Source organism: Loxodonta africana, chromosome 1 (genome assembly GCF_030014295.1).
Source record: "Loxodonta africana isolate mLoxAfr1 chromosome 1, mLoxAfr1.hap2, whole genome shotgun sequence".
Classification (NCBI taxonomy): Eukaryota; Metazoa; Chordata; class Mammalia; order Proboscidea; family Elephantidae; genus Loxodonta; species Loxodonta africana.
Genome location: NC_087342.1, coordinates 119,022,519 through 119,040,770, shown reverse-complemented (window position 1 = coordinate 119,040,770; position 18,252 = coordinate 119,022,519). Strand labels below are relative to the sequence as shown.

Here is an 18,252-nt window from a genome sequence, read left to right as displayed (position 1 = left end):
CAGCTTGATCCTTTGTTGACTCACTCACTGTAGCCACCTGGTTCCGTGGGCCTGAAAGCCCACCGAGCTATCTCCCACTGGTCTCCTGGTTCTGGTGCTGCCAGTCCTCTGCTGCACTTGCCACTGCTTGTTACCATCTTGTGCTGTCTCCAGTGTTACAGCTGTCTACTGGGTCTATGAAGCTCTCAGCTTAGGGACCCTGGGTTCAAAGAATGTGTTTCACTCCTAGATCTTCTTGGTGGTAATGGATCCCCACTCTCTGCTTGCTTCTCTCTCCTTTTATCTCTTGTAAGATATGATTCAAGTAAGGGTATGACTTGAATAAGAGTGATAAAAATGGAGAATGGGGTAAGGGTGGTGACTTGAGTCACACTCTCTAGTAAGGTGGTGACTCAAGATACATCCCACCCTAATCCTGCCTCATTAACATAATGGAAAACTCACTCCCAAATAGCCACAGACATAGAGGCTAAGATTTAAAATATATTACAAAATGGAGAATAATTACATCAGATAACAAAATGGAGGATGACTGGAACTGAAAACTACTGAACTACTGAAAACCATGGCCCAGCACAGGTTCCATACACCTTATTTGCATAGTCCCACCGAATCCTTATGTGGGAGTCACAAAGACTACGGCTAGAAGGGCTATATTAATTCATTGCACTGCACATACCTACTCTGTTTTCAGGACAATTAAAACAATTTTTTTTCTCTCCTTTAATAGCACTTTATTGACAAAAACGCTCTGATTGAATTTGAATTTGTTTAGATGTTTATTTTATGTTTATTTTGTACTTCTTTTTCCCAGAAAGGTTTTATGGTGCCTTCTTTTTTTTTTTCCAAAATACATGCAATACTACAAGACAGCATAAATTAAACTGGCATGAAAAATGGAATAATAAAACCAAATAAAGCAAAGATAAGAGCAAAGCAGAGGAGGCATAAGGCTGAAGCTGTAAAGTCTGGTAATCCATGCTGATTAAGAGTAGCTATAATTCAAAATACTTAATTCTGACAGAAGACATTAAGACGCAATTCTTAACAAAATATTATATAGCTCTTATCATGTGAGAAGCACTCTTCTAAGCACTTGAAATATTAATTCACTTAATTTTCATAACTATTAAACATAATATGTAGTATACTTCTCGTTGCCAAAGAAACCCATTGCTGTTGAGTCAATTCCAACTCATTGCAATCCTATAGGACAGAGTAGAATCACCCCATAGGGTTTGCAAAGATCGACTGGTGTACTCAAACTGCTGACTTTTTGGTTAGTAGTCAAAGCTCACTGTAGCTCTTAACCACTGGACCACCAGAGATCCTGTACTATGCTTAGTGCCCTTTTGCAGATAAGGAAACTGGGACACAGAGAAAAGAGAAAATTTGTCTAGGATCATGTGGCTGTAACTGTGCTGGGAAGTGGAATCTTGAGACTGTCCCCTTAACCATTATTTTATACTTCACTACTGAAAATGATTACTCAGAAGAAATTAATCCAATATGGTAACAACATGAGACTGCAAATGTTTTAAGGGGTAAAAGTGGGAAGATAATCAGCAAGAGGAAAGCGTGTTTAGAAAATATGCCCCTAAAGGAGGTCCTTACGAGAGTAGTAGATAATTTCTTTAGGCTTTGAAAATAAACATATTTCAGAAAGAGTATTTTCCTTTTTTAACCAAGTGTTAGCCAATATCTTCTTTATTCACACTGATTTTAATTCTTTAAAATCCAAACAGACTTCTCCCCTTGTTACTGACATTGGATAGGGCTACCAATTCCCGTCTTCATGGTTCAATTTACATAGATACACAAACACACACACACACACACAAAGACATTTGCCATTTATTAAGAGCTAGATCCAACAAACATTTCTTTAAACCTACTGTGGACTAGGTATCATGCCTTGCACACTCACATACATTATTTTCTTTTATCCTCATTAATTTTCACAACCATCTTAGAACTAGGTATTCTCATATGCAATATACAGACTAAAAAAAAAAAAAATCCAACAGATAGGACCATCAAGTGGGTTTGTAAAAATGGTATGGTGTCTGCCTCCTCTAACTTCACAAAAACCCACCACCAAGGGGGAAGGAAAACCAAGATCAACAGCCCAAGGCTAATTCCTACGGGACAAAGTTCAGGCTTGCCTCCTCTCTCCACCATCTTCATCAGCTTTGACTCCAACTGCCTTTCCCATGGCACTCTCTACTTCTCTTTTGGGTTCGCTAATTCATTGTAATGGCCACACAGAACTCATAAACAACACTCAAGATTATGGGGTTTATTAAAGAAGTAACAGGTTCAGTTCAGGTTCCAGGACACTCCAGGATACGGTTTTTCCATCAGAACATTCACCTCTCAGCAGTGCCTACAGGCACACCTCTCTCTGACCCTCAGCCTGTGCCTTGCTAGGGGAAGTGTTACAAAGCTCTCTTAGCTCCACTGTTAAGTGCCCCAAGGCACCCCACTCCACCATCAGCAAACAAACTGCTTGACCAAAGGCACTCAGCTTTCTCACTATGTGGGCAGGGTTATCTCCTACTAGTCTCCTGGTTTTGCTGCCGCTGTTTCTCTGTCACTGCTTTTTGTAGTCTACTGTGTTACAGGTCTCTTTCACAGTCTTCTGGTTCCAGGAGCTTCTCAGAGCAAGTTTCCCAAGTCTAAAGGATATACTCCAGTCCTGGCTCTTCTTCCTTAGTGGCAGTGAGATCCTCTCCTCCCACCTCTGGGATGGCTCATTTTAAGCCTAGCAGGATGGCAAAACTGACCAATCCCCTTGTTAGGGTTCTATATACTGTATTTGCATGGTTCCATCCCCATGCAGGTACCATTAACTTTATTTGCATTATTAGCAAGCTATCCAATCCCCCTGGTGGGCCACAATTACCTTATTTGCATACTTCCACCTATTCATGTGAGTGGGAGTTACAAGACCTTGGAGAGAATGGCCACACAAAAGTGACCCATTTCACCACAGGGTTTAAATCTAAGAAGAGAAAAAAATACCAATGTTGGAGGTTTTCTAAAACAAAGTAGTATTCTCCTCCTCCCCTAGTGATAGAGTAGTCCTTTCATCCTAAACCAAGAAAAAAGAGGATTTGGTACTATTCTGAGGAAATGAAAATGTTAACACCAAATGACAGGTTCTCTGTAGGCTAGATATTTACAACATAATATAAATTTAAATCCCAGACTGATGAAAGCAAGATAACAGTAAAAATAAGGGCAACAGAGGCATAAAAAATATTTTTAAATATTTCTACTTTCTTGTCTATACCATTGGTTGTTTATTTAAGCTACTCATTTTATTCCAATGCTTAGAGAAAGAAAGAATGTGAGGGAAAGAAAGAAGACAAGCGAACTGGAAAAAGAGTTCATGAAGGAAGTATGGGGACGAGGACTAGGGTTTGGTTAAAAAGCAGGCCAAAGAAGAACCCAATGGAAATTGAAAAATCAGCAGAAGCAAGAGTACAAAAATATACGGCTTTCCAGTTGGCTCTTCTCAAATAGGAGACCTACCCTTACTTTTCCCTCAGGCAGGGATCCTCCTATTTAGTGTACTGGGGCAGTATTTAAAATGTAGATTACAGAGACTCCTATTCCTGGAATTCTGACTCAACAAGTCAGAGGTTGTTCCTGAAATCAGAACTTTTACCATGTATACCTGTTTTGGGAAACCCTGGTGGCATAGTAGTTAAGTGCTACAGCTGCCAGCCAAAGGGTCGGCAGTTCGAATCCGCTAGGCGCTCCTTGGAAACTCTATGGGGCAGTTCTACTCTGTCCTATAGGATCGCTATGAGTCGGAATCGACTTGACGGCACTGGGTTGGGTATACCTGTTTTTGTTTTGTTTTGTTTTTGCTTAATTCAAAAGATGATCCTTTTAAGGAAATATGGCTGTGAGGAATTCACACAGGAGAAAACCAAAAGTAAAATAATCTGTAAGAAAAAATATTTATTTGCTATGCAATATCTTCTGTAGATTTTGATATCTATGGGAAATATGAAATAAGGTATGGACATAAAAGGCTATATTGGTTATAAATCTCAGATTTATTTCGCCAGACTTGACTTCTTACCTGAGCTCCTTATTTATATATAAATGCTACTATTCACCTTCCTGTATTTCTAATCACTATCTCAAGATTAACATGTTTCAAAACAATTTTTGATTCCCCGTCCTTCAAACTTGCTCTTCCCCCAGGACTCCATATCTCATTAAATGACATCACCATACACCAACTTGGCATAAAAAAAAGTTAACTCTTCTCTTTCTCTCCATATGCAATCCATTAGCAAATTCTGTTGGTTCTTCTCTCAAAATATATTCTAAATATTACCACTAAAATATAAGTTCCCTTTTAAGAGAAGGAGTTTTATCTATTTTATTTGCTGCTATACTTGCACAGTAAATATGTTTTGAACAATGAATTCCTGTTTATTTAACACAGCACAGAGGTCTTGCTTCTCAATGTATCCGTTAACAGGTTCTCTTGTGTGTTTTTAATTGTTCCAAATACATTATCTAAGCAAATCTCACATAAACTGCATATTTTGCTTGCACAGCCACACAAAAAGGAAAAAAAAAAAAACAAAAAAACCTCAATTTAGCAAACTGAATGGTGTTGGGGAACAGGTCTTATTTCCTGCTGGCTAGTGCACATGGATACTCCTCTCGCGTGGATACTCCTCTCGCACTTCAAACTCAGTCTGCACCTGGGCAAATTCGTCATGACCTGTCTATTCACCCCACTTACTTTTCTTTTGGCATTCCCTGTCTCTCTTAAGAAAAACACAAACAGGACAATCACCCCACTTTCGTCTGCCAAAAACTCCTATTAATCAGCAGATTCTTTTCTGTTGCTATCCATTCCTCACACCTGATGAATTGCCGATTTCTACCTCCAGAGTGTCTTATGTATTTGTTTCATTTTTTTTTTTTTTTTGTCGTATTTATTTCTACTTCCTTGACAGGCTTCTAACTGGTTCCCAAGTCTCTGGTCTCCCATAAGTTTAACCCGTTCTTACCATTTTTTTTTTTTTTTTTTTTTTTACCATTGCCGTTAGCATAATCTTCCTTTGGGAAGCTCTGAGGGATCAGAACAAAGTCATTTTCAAATAACTCCAGGGATTTCAAAACTCATTTATTCCAATCTACCATGACACGACACTAAAGATAAGAGTGATTCAGATACCCACAGAATAAAGAAGACCATGGAAGTAACAAAAAGCATCAGAGGAGCTTAAATTCCTACTACTTGAAAAAGTTCTTATTACCAGAAAAGTGCACTAAAGACTTAACTTTTTATTGAAACTTCCTGAATGATTTTTTTCTGCATGGCCTATGCAAAATTATATGTTTTTCAGTCCATCATAATTTTACTCTTACTACTTCATCAACTGAGACAGACTTTCTTTTCCCTCTTTGGGATCTTTTAAAATTATACTCACAAGTCAATAATACCAGTGGTTAAGATCTTGACTGCTAACCACAAAAGGTCAGCAGTTCAAATCCACCAGCCACTCCTTGGAAACCATATGGAACAGTTCTACTCTGTTCTGCATGGTAGCTGTGAGTCGGAACCGACTTGAAGACAACAGTTAGTGAAAAAGTAATTCTTACTACAAATCAGAATCCAACTTTTGTGCTTCTGTGTTCTAACACTTAGCCTGTGTTTCTTCAATAACCCTGGTAGTACAGGCTACTGTTTACATGCTAGTCTCCCCCATAACATTAGAAATTCCTTATAAGTAGGGACCATGCCTCATTCACTTCTGTATTTCTTCCACAGAATGTAACGGAGCAGGTTACATGTTATGGATATTCAATAAATATTTGCTGAATGAAATAAGAAAAGGAAATAGCTCCAAATTAGATAAACCCTACAAAGCCAGAGTGTTGGTTCAGGCTGCTTTATTTTTCTGTGCTCCTTTTGCTACTATGATGGGCTGAGTCTTCTGCTGCTGTACAATGCTTCTACCTCTACAGGGATGATAAAGACTTGCTTGGATGACTTCAAACCAACAATCTACAGATGCTTCCATTCTTTGCTGTCAGTGACTCGGCACTCAGAACTTCCTAAGGAACCTCCCCTCCTTTTTCCTAAGAGATAAAATCTATGCTTTACTTGACTCTTGCTCCTCCATTCCTCATTCCTCTTCCTCTCTGATCTCTGTGACCAGGTACCTACAATCGGTCACAGATCATTGAGACAGTAGAGATTAGCCATGGGAACTCAAGTCTTTCTCAGTTGAGTTTATCAGAAAATGTGCATGAGAATTGTGTCTCCCTTAAATTTTACAGATCATGTTTTTCAGCTTGTTATGCAGAGTTTATCAGAAAATGTGCATGAGAATTGTGTCTCCCTTAAATTTTACAGATCATGTTTTTCAGCTTGTTATGCAGAGTAGCAGGGACGTATTATCAAGGGACAAATGGAAGTGGGGAACAAAGCACTGTATTTAGTTACTGTTCAGGAATAGGGAGGTCAAGTGGTAATATGTTAAACTATTACAGACAACTAACACAATAGCAGCTCTCTAATACTAAATTTCACTGTCTGGGAAAAGGAACCAATAATAGCCTTTATTACACTGGTTGTAGGATTAACAGTGTTTGACAAATGCTTTTGTTGAAAGAATTATGTAATTTAGGCTCTATACTAAACCAAACCCACTGCCATCCAGTTGATTTCAATTCTCTAACAACTCCAAAAAGCACAACTCTTAAGTTCTGCTATCCTTCACTTGATTCACAATTATGGGAAAATATTAATAAAATTGGTTCAATGTTACTGATTGAGGGTCTACTAGAATTAGTGATGCCTCCCTTTTCTGGGCAAGGCTGTACTATTATTTATTTATTTTCTAATTTATAATTAGATGGCTGTTTAAAAAAAAATTGAGGGCCAGAATTGATCAAAGAAGTTTATTGTTTCCCTTCTTTCCTATTAAATGAAGTGTCTAGAAATGTCTGGCTATTACTAACGTTATGCTTATGCTCCCCCGACAGTGTGATTTCTTTTTCAATTGCCTGAATAGTTCAGAGCCTTAGAATTGGCATAAGTCACAGTCAATGGGGGAGAATGATAGACGATTCCTGAAGTTGGGCTTCTGTGGACGTTTATGAAATATCCTTGGCTCAGATGGGGATAAGTGTGGTTTTGGTTATCATAGAAAGTATGGATTCATGGTAACACTCAGTCAAAACTATCTTAACTCATCAGGGAAGTTGATGGTCAGATGTTTCTTTAGATTTTTATAGAAACATAAAAACAACCAAGAATGATTTTGAAACAAAGAGGCTTTGCATAAGTTCTTAGTTACTGCAGAGATGTAGCATATTACTTGGGGAAAGACCTTAGTGTACCTTGCTTGAGGAAAATAAAAGAACTGCCACAGTTTGTAAACCCCATTTGCTCCTCACGAGAAGAGCAAAATAGCTTCATGGTATCAAAATGATCTTAGCGCTAGGGAGAGATTTTCCAAATGGTATTCCATAATCATTGCCTCAGTACTTATATAATATATAATATAATGTGTGTGCACTCCTTAAGATATAGACCAAAAATATCACAAACATAATTTGAATTGCTGAGGCTTAATAATATTTTAAATATTCATATAGAAGAAATTTAAAGTTTGTAATGCCTAGTCTTAAAAATGTATTTGTACCTAAAGTACTCTTTCTGGTAAAAGTTTAAACTTGAGTTCATTTGTTAAGATAAAACTTGCTGCATACCTGGCACTATTCTAGGCACTGAGGGCACAACTGTTAACAGGAAATACAAGGAAACTACTCTCATGGAAATTGCATTTTACATATGGGAGATCATTTGAAATATGAAAAAAATAACTAATGTAATTTTGAACAGAAATAAGCACTACGGAGAAAATAAAATGGAATGATATGGTAATATATCAAGAGGGACAGTGATTTAGACTGGGCCTTCTGAGATACCTCTGACAAGTTGACATGTGTGCTGGGCAGAAGCCAGTCGGGGGAGGGGCAGAGCAAGTGTAAAGACTCTGAAGCAGAATAGATGCAGCCTGTTCAAGGGAAAGAAATTATGCTATGATGATCAAGCACCCAAGGGGTGCTCCTTTTTATATGGGTGTCTTTACTCATACCTAGTATATTTATGGAGCCCTGGTGGCATAGTGGTTAAGAACTCGGCTTTAACCAAAAGGTTGACTGTTCAAATCTACCAGTTGCTCCTTGGAAACTCTACAGAGCAGTTCTACTCTGCCCTCTAGAGTCATTATGAGTCGGAATCTTCTCTACTCAACGGGTTTGGTTTTTTGATTTAAAGCCTGTATAGTGCATTTACTCAGGTGATAGTTTCCTATATTCTTTGACTTTGTAAAGCCCATCAAGGCCTTATATTCAGCTGTTGGCGTTTTCAAAGTTTGAAAGATAGCTTTTTAATCCTGAAGGAAATAAACTGGAATGTATTAAAATAGTCGTCTCATTCAGTCTCCATAATGTGTGTGTGCGTGTGTGTGCTTGTGTGTGTGTGTGTATGCGTGTTTTTTTATTTATGTGTTTTTAGTTCTTAAATTCCTATTTTTCCCTTTTCCTCTGAGACAGTTTGGCTTCTTGTCAACGACCAGTTCACAAAGTTCATTATGGCGGGGGCGGGAGGGTGGGTAGGGCGGAAACCATAAATGTATAAGCTAGGGTAATCTTACTGACTTTCAGGAATCTGAGTCATCATCACCATTTATGATGATTTTAAAGAATAAGGCCTTTCTAGGTTTTCCTGTGTCCAAAATGTAAATTGAGCCCAAGCATATAAATGTCCCAGTGGCTCTGAAGTCCTTTTCCTGAACTAGGCAGTGAAATTTGTTAATGTATTTGTTTTTAGACTTTCTAAAACTGGGTAACTTTTGTGTCAAGTATTCTAATAGGGGAGATCAAGTTTTCAGCAGTTTTATTTAAAATGAAAAGTTATTCAGTTTCACACAATGACAAAATGGTTTTGTAAACATGTAACCATACCTTCCCATTCCTTTTGGAGAAAGATTAGCACTATCTTGGCATTTTAAAAAGCACAAATCATATTCTTCGAAATGGCATTTATAAGCAATATTGTTCTCTACCAAAGTGGATGACTCATCAAATTCATTCTGATTTATTGAAACAAATTATTAGAGTTGGTAGCTTTCTGGCCACATTTCTAGCAATGTAGTGATAAAATCAAGACCCCACATGGTTACAAAGCACTCTTGCAAGCCTTATAAATTCATTTTAGAATTATGAGTAGGGATAAACACTCACTCACTGAGAATCTAGGAAAGTATATTACGATTTTTAATCAGTGCCATATTCCCATTGTGAGCTGAGAATAGCAAATAAAAGTTCTTAAACTAACCAGTAGTTTTAGAAATTTAAAGTGTGTTGCCATGACAACCTGTAGAGAAATGTGCACTGAAATTCCATAAGGGCAGACTCGGGGCTATTGTGATGTCTTCATTGATTATATGAACGTTATAAATGCCATTTAAATCAATTTTTAAATGAGAATACTTTAAAAGTCGTAAGTAATTTGGGATATAAGATTAAGGATTTATTTGGAAAATACGAAAAATTTTCATTAGGTCTCAAATTTCTCATCTTTTGCGTTTCAGTATAGGTCAAAACATGACTTAAAAGCCAAAATGAGGGATGGTTTGGTGTATAGTGAACTACCGAAATCCCAATAGTTATTACAGAAGTGATTTTAGTGAAATCTATAGGGTATTGGACCATACCAATAGCACTATTACATGCAATATTAAGGTTCATAAATATACCTTCAAGAAAAGAAATAATGAATAAACATTTGAAATATAAAATACTTCTCAAATTTAAATATAACAAGTTTTTTCCTATCTTTTTATCCTTCTACTTCCTCCTCACTTATTTTCTTCCTTTCTCCTTTCATGCTTTCTTTATTCAGCATGTCAAAAGCCTCCTGGAAGTAAATATAAATAAAGGATTTGGATTATGCCTTTTAGTATAATTTTTTTTCACATTTAATTCATTAGATCAGCCACAAACAGGGTGCTGATCTGACAAACAAGACTTATAAAGAGCTTATAAAGCTCTTTATAAGTCTTGATCCCTTTGCACTGTCCTCTACACTGCTCCGACACTCCTGCCATCTAAAATACAAACCAATGACAACACTGTCCTTAAAATGTTTTAATGACTCGCATTAAACTGTGGTGTCAAACCCAGATCTTGACTATGGTACACAAAGCCTTTCCTGACCCAACCCTTGTCTTCAGCTCTGGCCTTGTCTCCAGAGTCTCCCCATCTGCACTAACACTGGAGTTATCCAATTGCTTAACATTCTCTTCATAGCCCATGTTATTTCACGCCTCTTTGGTTTTGCTCAAGTTGTTTCCTCTGCTTAGAACATCCTTACCCAATTTTTCTCACCTGGGTAACTTGAATTCATCCATTAAAACTCAATTTAGGTGACATCTCCTCCTAGATCTTTCTCTAATCCCTCAAATACAACTAACTGCCCTTCTCATATGCTTCCACTGTATCCTGTGCGCCTATCTATCATAGCACTTGCCATGTTATATTGAGATTATACATTTTGTCTGTATCTTCAACCAGAGAGTAGGTTCCTTGATCTCAGGCTTTATTGTCTTTGTATCCTCAGCCCTTAGCATAGTAATTGGCACAAAGTCTCTCTATATTATCAATTACTTCAATTGGAAGAGATCCAAAATGTGAAATAAATATATCAGCTTATTCTGCCTTACACTATTAAGTACTTGGTTCCTGTAAATCCCTTGTTCTGAGACTATGCAAGATAAAACACATTTAATTATTGTATGGATTCTGTAGCAGAGGCAAGGTTCCCTTACATTTCCGAGTCTCCTTGCAGTTGGGTTGATACATTGTGATTAGTTTTGGTCAAATGATTATGAATATGGCTGGTATTTGTTGCTTCTTGGCCAAGGGAGGCAAGGGCTGGTATATGTTTCCCACTTCACTGTTCCCCCATCATGACAATTTTAGAGGCTTTATAACAACTTACCCCAAAACTTCTAGTTTAACTAACTAACCAGTTGGCATTGAGTCGATTCCAACTCTTGGCAACCCAGTATGTTTCAGAGTAGAATGGCCCTCCATAGGTTTTCGTGGCTGTGACTTTTTGAAAGCAGATCTCCAGGCCTTTGAACATGCCTCTGGGTGTGTTTAAACCACCCACCCTTCAGTGAGTAGCCCAGTGCTTACCCTTTTGTGCCATCCAAAGACGCCTGGGACCCTAAAACTTAGTGGCTGAAAACAAGAAACGTTTATTATCTTACAGTTTATTAGGTGTCAGAAATCTACCATGAGATGTAAAGATTGACCTGATCAGTAAAATCAATAGAAACACATTATTTTTTTTTAAGTAAACATTAATTATATTTTTAAAGTAAAATGCATGACTATCCTTGGAAACGGAGAAAGGAAATAAAAGATCTGTATATCATCTGAGGTCTTAAATGATGAGGCTTTCAGCCTTCAATTGTGTCTAACCACAGAACTTTCAATAACAAAATAATCCTTGGCCACAATTATCTAACATTTTTTCCAGTGAGTCACCTCCCCAACCCTAGCAGACAAAAGCATTTTTGGCAGCACCTGTTTTACCTTCAAATTTTCTCTTTTAAAGTAACTCAAGCCTGACCTTAATTAGCTTATCAAATAAACTCATCAGCATAGCTAAAGAAATGGAGGCCATCAGAGAAATAGCACAGCAATATGCCAGACCGACTGTGTAAATAGTCTAGAGGATACGCTTCAGCATCACTTTCGCCCTCCTTGCTCCTGTGCTTCTCCAGTCAGAGTTTGAAGCTGAGGAGAGAGACAGAATGAAGTAATGGGACAAGTGTAGATCATGGATGGGACCTGATAAATCCATATTTGAAGCCTAAGGCTGCCACTTACTGCCCGACTAACCTTTCCTTTTTCTCATTTGTAAAATAAAACTTTTGATCTCTTCCTGCAAGACTATTGTGAGGCATCACCACAATACTTAGGAGTGGAGGCTGGCAAAGACATCTGCCTTTCCTTTGCTGTGAAAAGAGGAGCTGAAGACAGATACCCTCAGCTTTATCCATCACATGCCTTTGACTGAACAGTACTAGTAAGCCATCACTTAACCAGGCCAGCATCCCCAGGGGTGTGGGATATGCTGGGAATATTACAGAATGAAAGATGAAACTTTCTTTTTTTCATGAGTGAAATAATACCCACTGTGGATGCTCCCGAAATCTGAGGAGCTGAGTGCAAATTCAGGGACTTTAAAACACCCAACGGCAAAGGGTTTGGTTTTTGATTTTTGGAACACTAACATAGCTGTGCTGCATGAGCAATCACAATATAATCTAAAATGCAAAAGAATTAAAATTCATACAAATACATGAAAAACATATTTATGACCTACTAAAACCAAGAGGAAATCCCGTGATTGCACAAACACTTAAATACTCAACTACTAGCCAAAAAATTGGTGGTTCAAACCCATACAGAGGTGTCTCAGAAGACAGGCCTGGCCATCTGCTTCTGAAAGTTCACAGGCTTGAAAGTCCTATGTAGCAGTTCTACCTTGCACAGGTGGGGTCCCCATGGATCACAGTCCACTTGGTCACCATGAGCTGGAATTGGCTAGATGGTAACTAACAACAGCAGCAACAAAACCAAGGGAACTTAGAAAAGTTGGAACATTGCATTAATTCATATTTGACTTTTGAGATTTGACTTCTTTTGATGATGGGTAGCTTTTCATAATTTCACCTTGCTCATATTTTTTCAAATGTAGGAAGAATCTGTTAGAATTAAATTATCATTAGCACATGTTATTCTCATTATCGTACGTCTATGATAAATGCTGCAGTTATCTATAACATAGCCACTTAAAAAGTTATCACTGGGATCTGTTCAATTTGAAGACATGATTCATTTTACCAAGTAAAACTAAGCGGTTATGGTTTTTAGCAAAATCGAGGAGGCATCAGTTTAATTCACACTCAGATAAGTACGTTTTGCAGTCTGTAACTAAAAACACATAACAGGCATAAAGCTTCATGGCTAATATTACCTCTTACAGTCACTATGCATGACTTCTGTTGGGTTTTCATAGGGATGAATAATGCATTATATCAGACCTCTTCCTGCTTTCTGTGTAAGAAAGGGTGGGTTCACAAATATTTATGGAGCTGGATTAGGCAGTGGGAGAAGCAAAAATGTCTTATAGGCTTAAGAGTGGAAGAAATTTGAAACTCTGCCATTTCAACATCTGGGACATAGGACTAGCTCTGTAAGAAGTAACCCTATGCACAAATATTCTCCCCATCCTACCGACCCATTTTTATCATAAATATTAATGGGTAAATTCTTTAATGGGCAGTGTACTTTAATTAAGTTATATCAACATAGTGTGTGTGTGTCTGTGTGTGTATGTGTGATAGAGAGAGATAATGATAGACTAACCAACAATTCCAAATCTCTGAATGAAAGAAACCCAGTGAAGGCAAATTTAAATTGAGAGAAAGAGATAAAAATGATCAAGAGAGTCAGGAATGGCTTTCATGGAGTGGTGGAAAGGCAATATTAAGCAGTCTATATGAAGACACAAAAACACCTTGCGGAGTTGGTATGGAAGAGAGTAACATGTGCCAGCTGCTTTCCACTGACACCTTTTAGGAAAACACAATTAAGAAAAGGCTAGAACAGAGGCCATAAAGAGCGACAGAGCTACAGACTGACCACGGAGGCAGAAGAAGGCTGCAAATCACATCAAGGAGAGATTTCAATGTTGGCAACAAAGGGATGGAAATTGGCATCACTTAGTGTCATATATATATATATTTTTTATAAACTTTCCTTCTATATCTCTATATAGAAAATACTGCTATATCCTCATGATATTTCTACAAGGCAGGGCCTTATCAACCTTATGTTGCAATTGTAAAAAAAAAAAACCAGACTTGCAAATCTCAATAACTTGCTCAATAGTGGTCATACACAAAGGGAGAAGCACAGATGGAATGACATCTACATTTGTTGATAGCTTCCCCATTTTCATATGGAGACAACAACAGGGAAGAATGCCAGGTGGAAATTATGATATCTTTGGGTGCAGAACTAAGACAGTCAGGTGTAGAATTGTTCATTTTTCCAAGCTTTTAAATTTCTGAACTGACAAAATCCAACTCTTCCTTTAGTTTCAACTGAAGGAAACATGAGTAGGAATTGCATCAAATACATTCCTTCAAGTGTCCCAAAGACCCTCCACAACACACATATTAATTTTAAATACACACTATTGTTCAAAATGTACTTGTCAAATAAGTAGATACATCTACTTGGCTATAGTAAAAAAAAAAAACATACTCAGGAATAGGTTATATCTGGCATGATTTTGCAGTTATTGGTAAAACACCCTTCCAAAGAAAACCCTGCCCCATCCTCCTCCCTAGGGCTTAAAATTCCATAATGATACATGCATTATGTATCTCCTATTAAAATTCAAATACTGCTGAAATTATATCTAGAGTGATTTATACCTTATCGTAAATGAGTTTTGTCGCAATTTTTTCCCCCAGGGGACTGCTTTCCATCTCTGGGAAGAAGCACTTGACAGTGTAGAGGGGGTCTTACTGAGAGAGAAGGACTGTGTGGAGAAGACAAAGAGGTAGAAACAATCAAGACTTTGTCATTCTGTTGAGGGACTATCCTGGTACATCACATCACAATAGGACATCGTGGGGGAAATGACTTCTAACTGATGGCATTACATTTGCAAGGTCAACAAGGTTGAGATTTTGAAAGTGCAAATGGTGACTGGACCCTGAAGGAGCAAGGATTACATCTGCTGCCTAGACTGGTATTTCACCTTCATACCTAATGTAGCCTCTTTATCTTGCATGAATAATGTGATTTCTTGTCCTGTCACTCTCTGCAGAAGATTACTTATACCAAAGGGGCAAAAAAAGCAATTCTCCATCTAATCCGTTTTGCAAGTTTGACAGTGACATCAAAGAGCAGGAAGTTGTGTGTGAGTAATGACACTACTCATTTGTTCAAATGTCAAACCTAAACCGCATCAGCTTTCAGGGAATATGTCTGTAAAGAATGGGGTTCAGTTCAGCCAAAGAGGATTTCAGTGTTATTCAGTCTTGAACTAAATAGCTATCAGTATCTTAAGAGCACAGTACTTTGAGTAAATTTAAAAAGCTGAAAAGCTGAGTGGAATTAGCCATTTCAGCACTGTGGGTTGTGGACAGTGCTCTTTCCTTGAAATTATGAAACCAGTAGCCTTAACCATAGAAGTGTTTACTTCTTGAGACTAAAACTCCCCAGGCTAGCAGATGTGTACCTCTACACAATACAATTAGGATATGAAGGCTATGCAACACAGGTCTTTGCAAACCTACATGAAATAACTGCAAAAAGGGACACATTTTATCACAGAAATAATGCCTGAAATAAAATGAAGGAAGGGAAATAGTTACAGTTTGTAGCTGTTCCTGAAAAAAAAAAAAAAAAGTCATATTTCTACTGCAGTGCAATCATGTTCTTACCAGGATAGGTTTATTGATGGAGAGAATGGCAGTGCCATTAAGCCCTCACAGTAATTTATTGACAGTGGACATATATGCAGGGGACATCAGGAAGCACATTAAATAGGTGTGCAGGCAACCGAGACCAGAAAATTCCCTCTAGCTCTAGAGTGGGATGGCAACAGAAAAAGAGAGTTCTGGATGTGAGGTCGAAATAAATGGGTTTGAATCTGAATCATGTCCCTTAATAAGTCATTTTCTCTAAGTCTTGTGTCTTCTGTAAAATGTGGGTTATTGTGATTTTTAAGTCAGAGAGTATATGTAAAAGGGTCTGGGACACAGTAGGTACAAAATAGATGTTCAGTTTGGATTATTTACATATTAACTTTTTGCATAATGCAGTAAAGTGTTGCTATGTGAGTGACCGTGTGTCTTAATAGTTGTAACCCTAAAGATGGATGGCAAGAAGAAGGGAAGCAAGGAAAAGGGTGTTATCATTTAAAGCCTTGTAACCTCAGGGCCTAAGGATATGTATTTCCACCTTCATTCACTTTGCCTGCATCCCAAAAAGATTCTCTCCCTGATGTTTACCTTTAAAAAATCAATAAAAGGAAAATATTTAGCATGAAAATAATATAGAAAGAGACAAGTAAAGTTCCCAGAGACTTCTTACCGCTCTCAACAAGTAATATGCCACTAACTCTCTCAAGAATTCCTCTCAGTCACACACAATCAGCGGCTCTGCCTGCTGAATCTGTGAGAGACTACTTTGGATGCTCCTACCAGACCTGCTCACTCGGGGAGGGACGGCAAAATCAGGCTACTGCTGAAAGCCTGATAGGTTCCTTATCATCCTCCGTTGCAGCTACAAATCCTTTGCTTTTGACTTCAAAGCCCCCCAGCCTATCACACTTCACTCACCTTCCCCCTTTTTATAACTGAAAATCAAGAGCATCTTCTCTTAGCCTCCCTCCTTCCCCTTCATTTTCAACAGAGACTTCTCCACACTGCCCTCTGCATCCTGAACACCTCCTACTCTCCATTCAGGTACACACTCCTTCCATTCACAATTTATTTTAAGTCTTCCCTCCCTTCCAAAGCTCCTTTTCCTTAAGCGGATTCCCCTCCTGCTATAATAACCACCATCACCACAGCCGTCATATCGCCAAAGCATCCTACCCCCAACCCCCAGAAATTGTGAGGGGATTGAGAGGGAGCTAGGGAATCTAGGTATGTATACAAATCTAGATAGGGACAATTACAGAGTTCAGGATTAAGCCTGGTCTCATCTTAGGGAAGGAAAAGCAGTTAATACAAATATTTCCTGAGCCTGGTACCTAGTATGCTCTGAAAAAAATATTGACTAAAGTGTGAATGAATAAATGAATGAATGAAGGGATGAATGATTGCGATCTCTTTGCTACTTTTCTCAGATGCCCCTCCTTCTTGCTGCTGGCATGTGGTTCCTGTTTAATTCACCTTCAGAGCCTAAATTCACATCCCTGTTTGCCCCTGTCTGCACCCTGTGCCCTTTCATTACCACTTCTTGACGGTAGCCTAAACCTCCTTGCCAAAGGGCACTCTGCCTAGATCACAAATCCTTTGTGACTTCAACAGCCAAAGAGAGCTTGCTTTAAAAAAAAAAAAAAAAATTCCGGGCTTGGCTTCGCATTCTACATGTTTACCTCTCCACAACCCCCCTGAAACACCTAGCCGTGTTACAAAAAAGTGACTAATGCCTCCACACTCAACAAAATCCACCTGGACACTCCTGTTGTTGCCCCTCTCCTGGCGCTTGTGACCTAGGTGCACGCAAAAGAAACGGGGCTTCCCTCTTATTCCTGCAGGAAAAGGAATAACAATTCCAGAGCTCCATCCTGGTTCCTTAAATCAGAAAACTTTTTTTTTTTTTTAGTAGAAAACCCCACCGTGAGAGCAGCGACCTCTTTGTTTACATCCCAGGGGGAGGGAGGGGGCTTCAGCCTTTGCAGTCTGAGGCGGAGGGGAGGTGACAACCATTTGGAGGGCTGCCCAGGACGAGACTCACCCAGGACGTTCCCAATGAGAGCCACGACGAACACGATGATGTACCCTGCGATCAGGACCCACTCATATTCTTTCGGGTGTAGGTATTCCCTCCACAGGTACCGCAGGAATTCCTCGTCGTCATAGTCAGTGGGATTTAAAAAAGGCTCTTGAGTTTCATTCAGCTCCGACGCAGCTGACCAGTTGCGACAAGGGGGGGATTCCTCCAATTTGGTGCCGGACATCACGGGCTCGGGTCCGGTTCTGCTCAGTGCTGCAAGCTCCTCTTCCCCTGCCCCATGAGCACTGGTGATTTGCGGTGGGAAAGGCTGCGAGGCGAGGCGAGAAGGAGCTCCAGAGAAGAAAATGACGTGAAAAGTTATCGAGCCAATGCCTCCGGAGTCTTCTGCCCGGCAACTTCTGCGGCGGCTTTGCTGTCTTTGCAGGCGATTTTGCACCGGGAAGAGAGGTGGCTGAGGGACTAGGGACCGTGCACTGGAGGCTGCAGCAATGACACCGGGAGGAGAAAGCTACCTCTGGCTCGGCTCAAGCCCAATGACTCCTCATTCCGGCACTGAGTACGCAGCAGCCCACAGCCTCCTCCCCCGTTGAGGGAGAACTGAAGCTGAGGGAAAAGGGAGAAAAAAAAAAAAAA

General features: G+C 39.0%; 1 protein-coding gene across 1 annotated transcript in view; it reads right to left on the bottom strand.

Annotated features, from left to right (window-relative positions):
• Positions 1 to 17,842, bottom strand: part of HCRTR2 (hypocretin receptor 2) — a 119,268-nt gene extending 101,426 nt beyond the window's left edge. Inside the window, exon 1 of the mRNA XM_010587000.3 lies at positions 17,620 to 17,842. Coding sequence (XP_010585302.1) covers positions 17,620 to 17,842 — 223 coding nt within the window. The remainder of the gene's footprint in view (positions 1 to 17,619) is intronic.
• Positions 17,843 to 18,252: the final 410 nt, after the last annotated feature.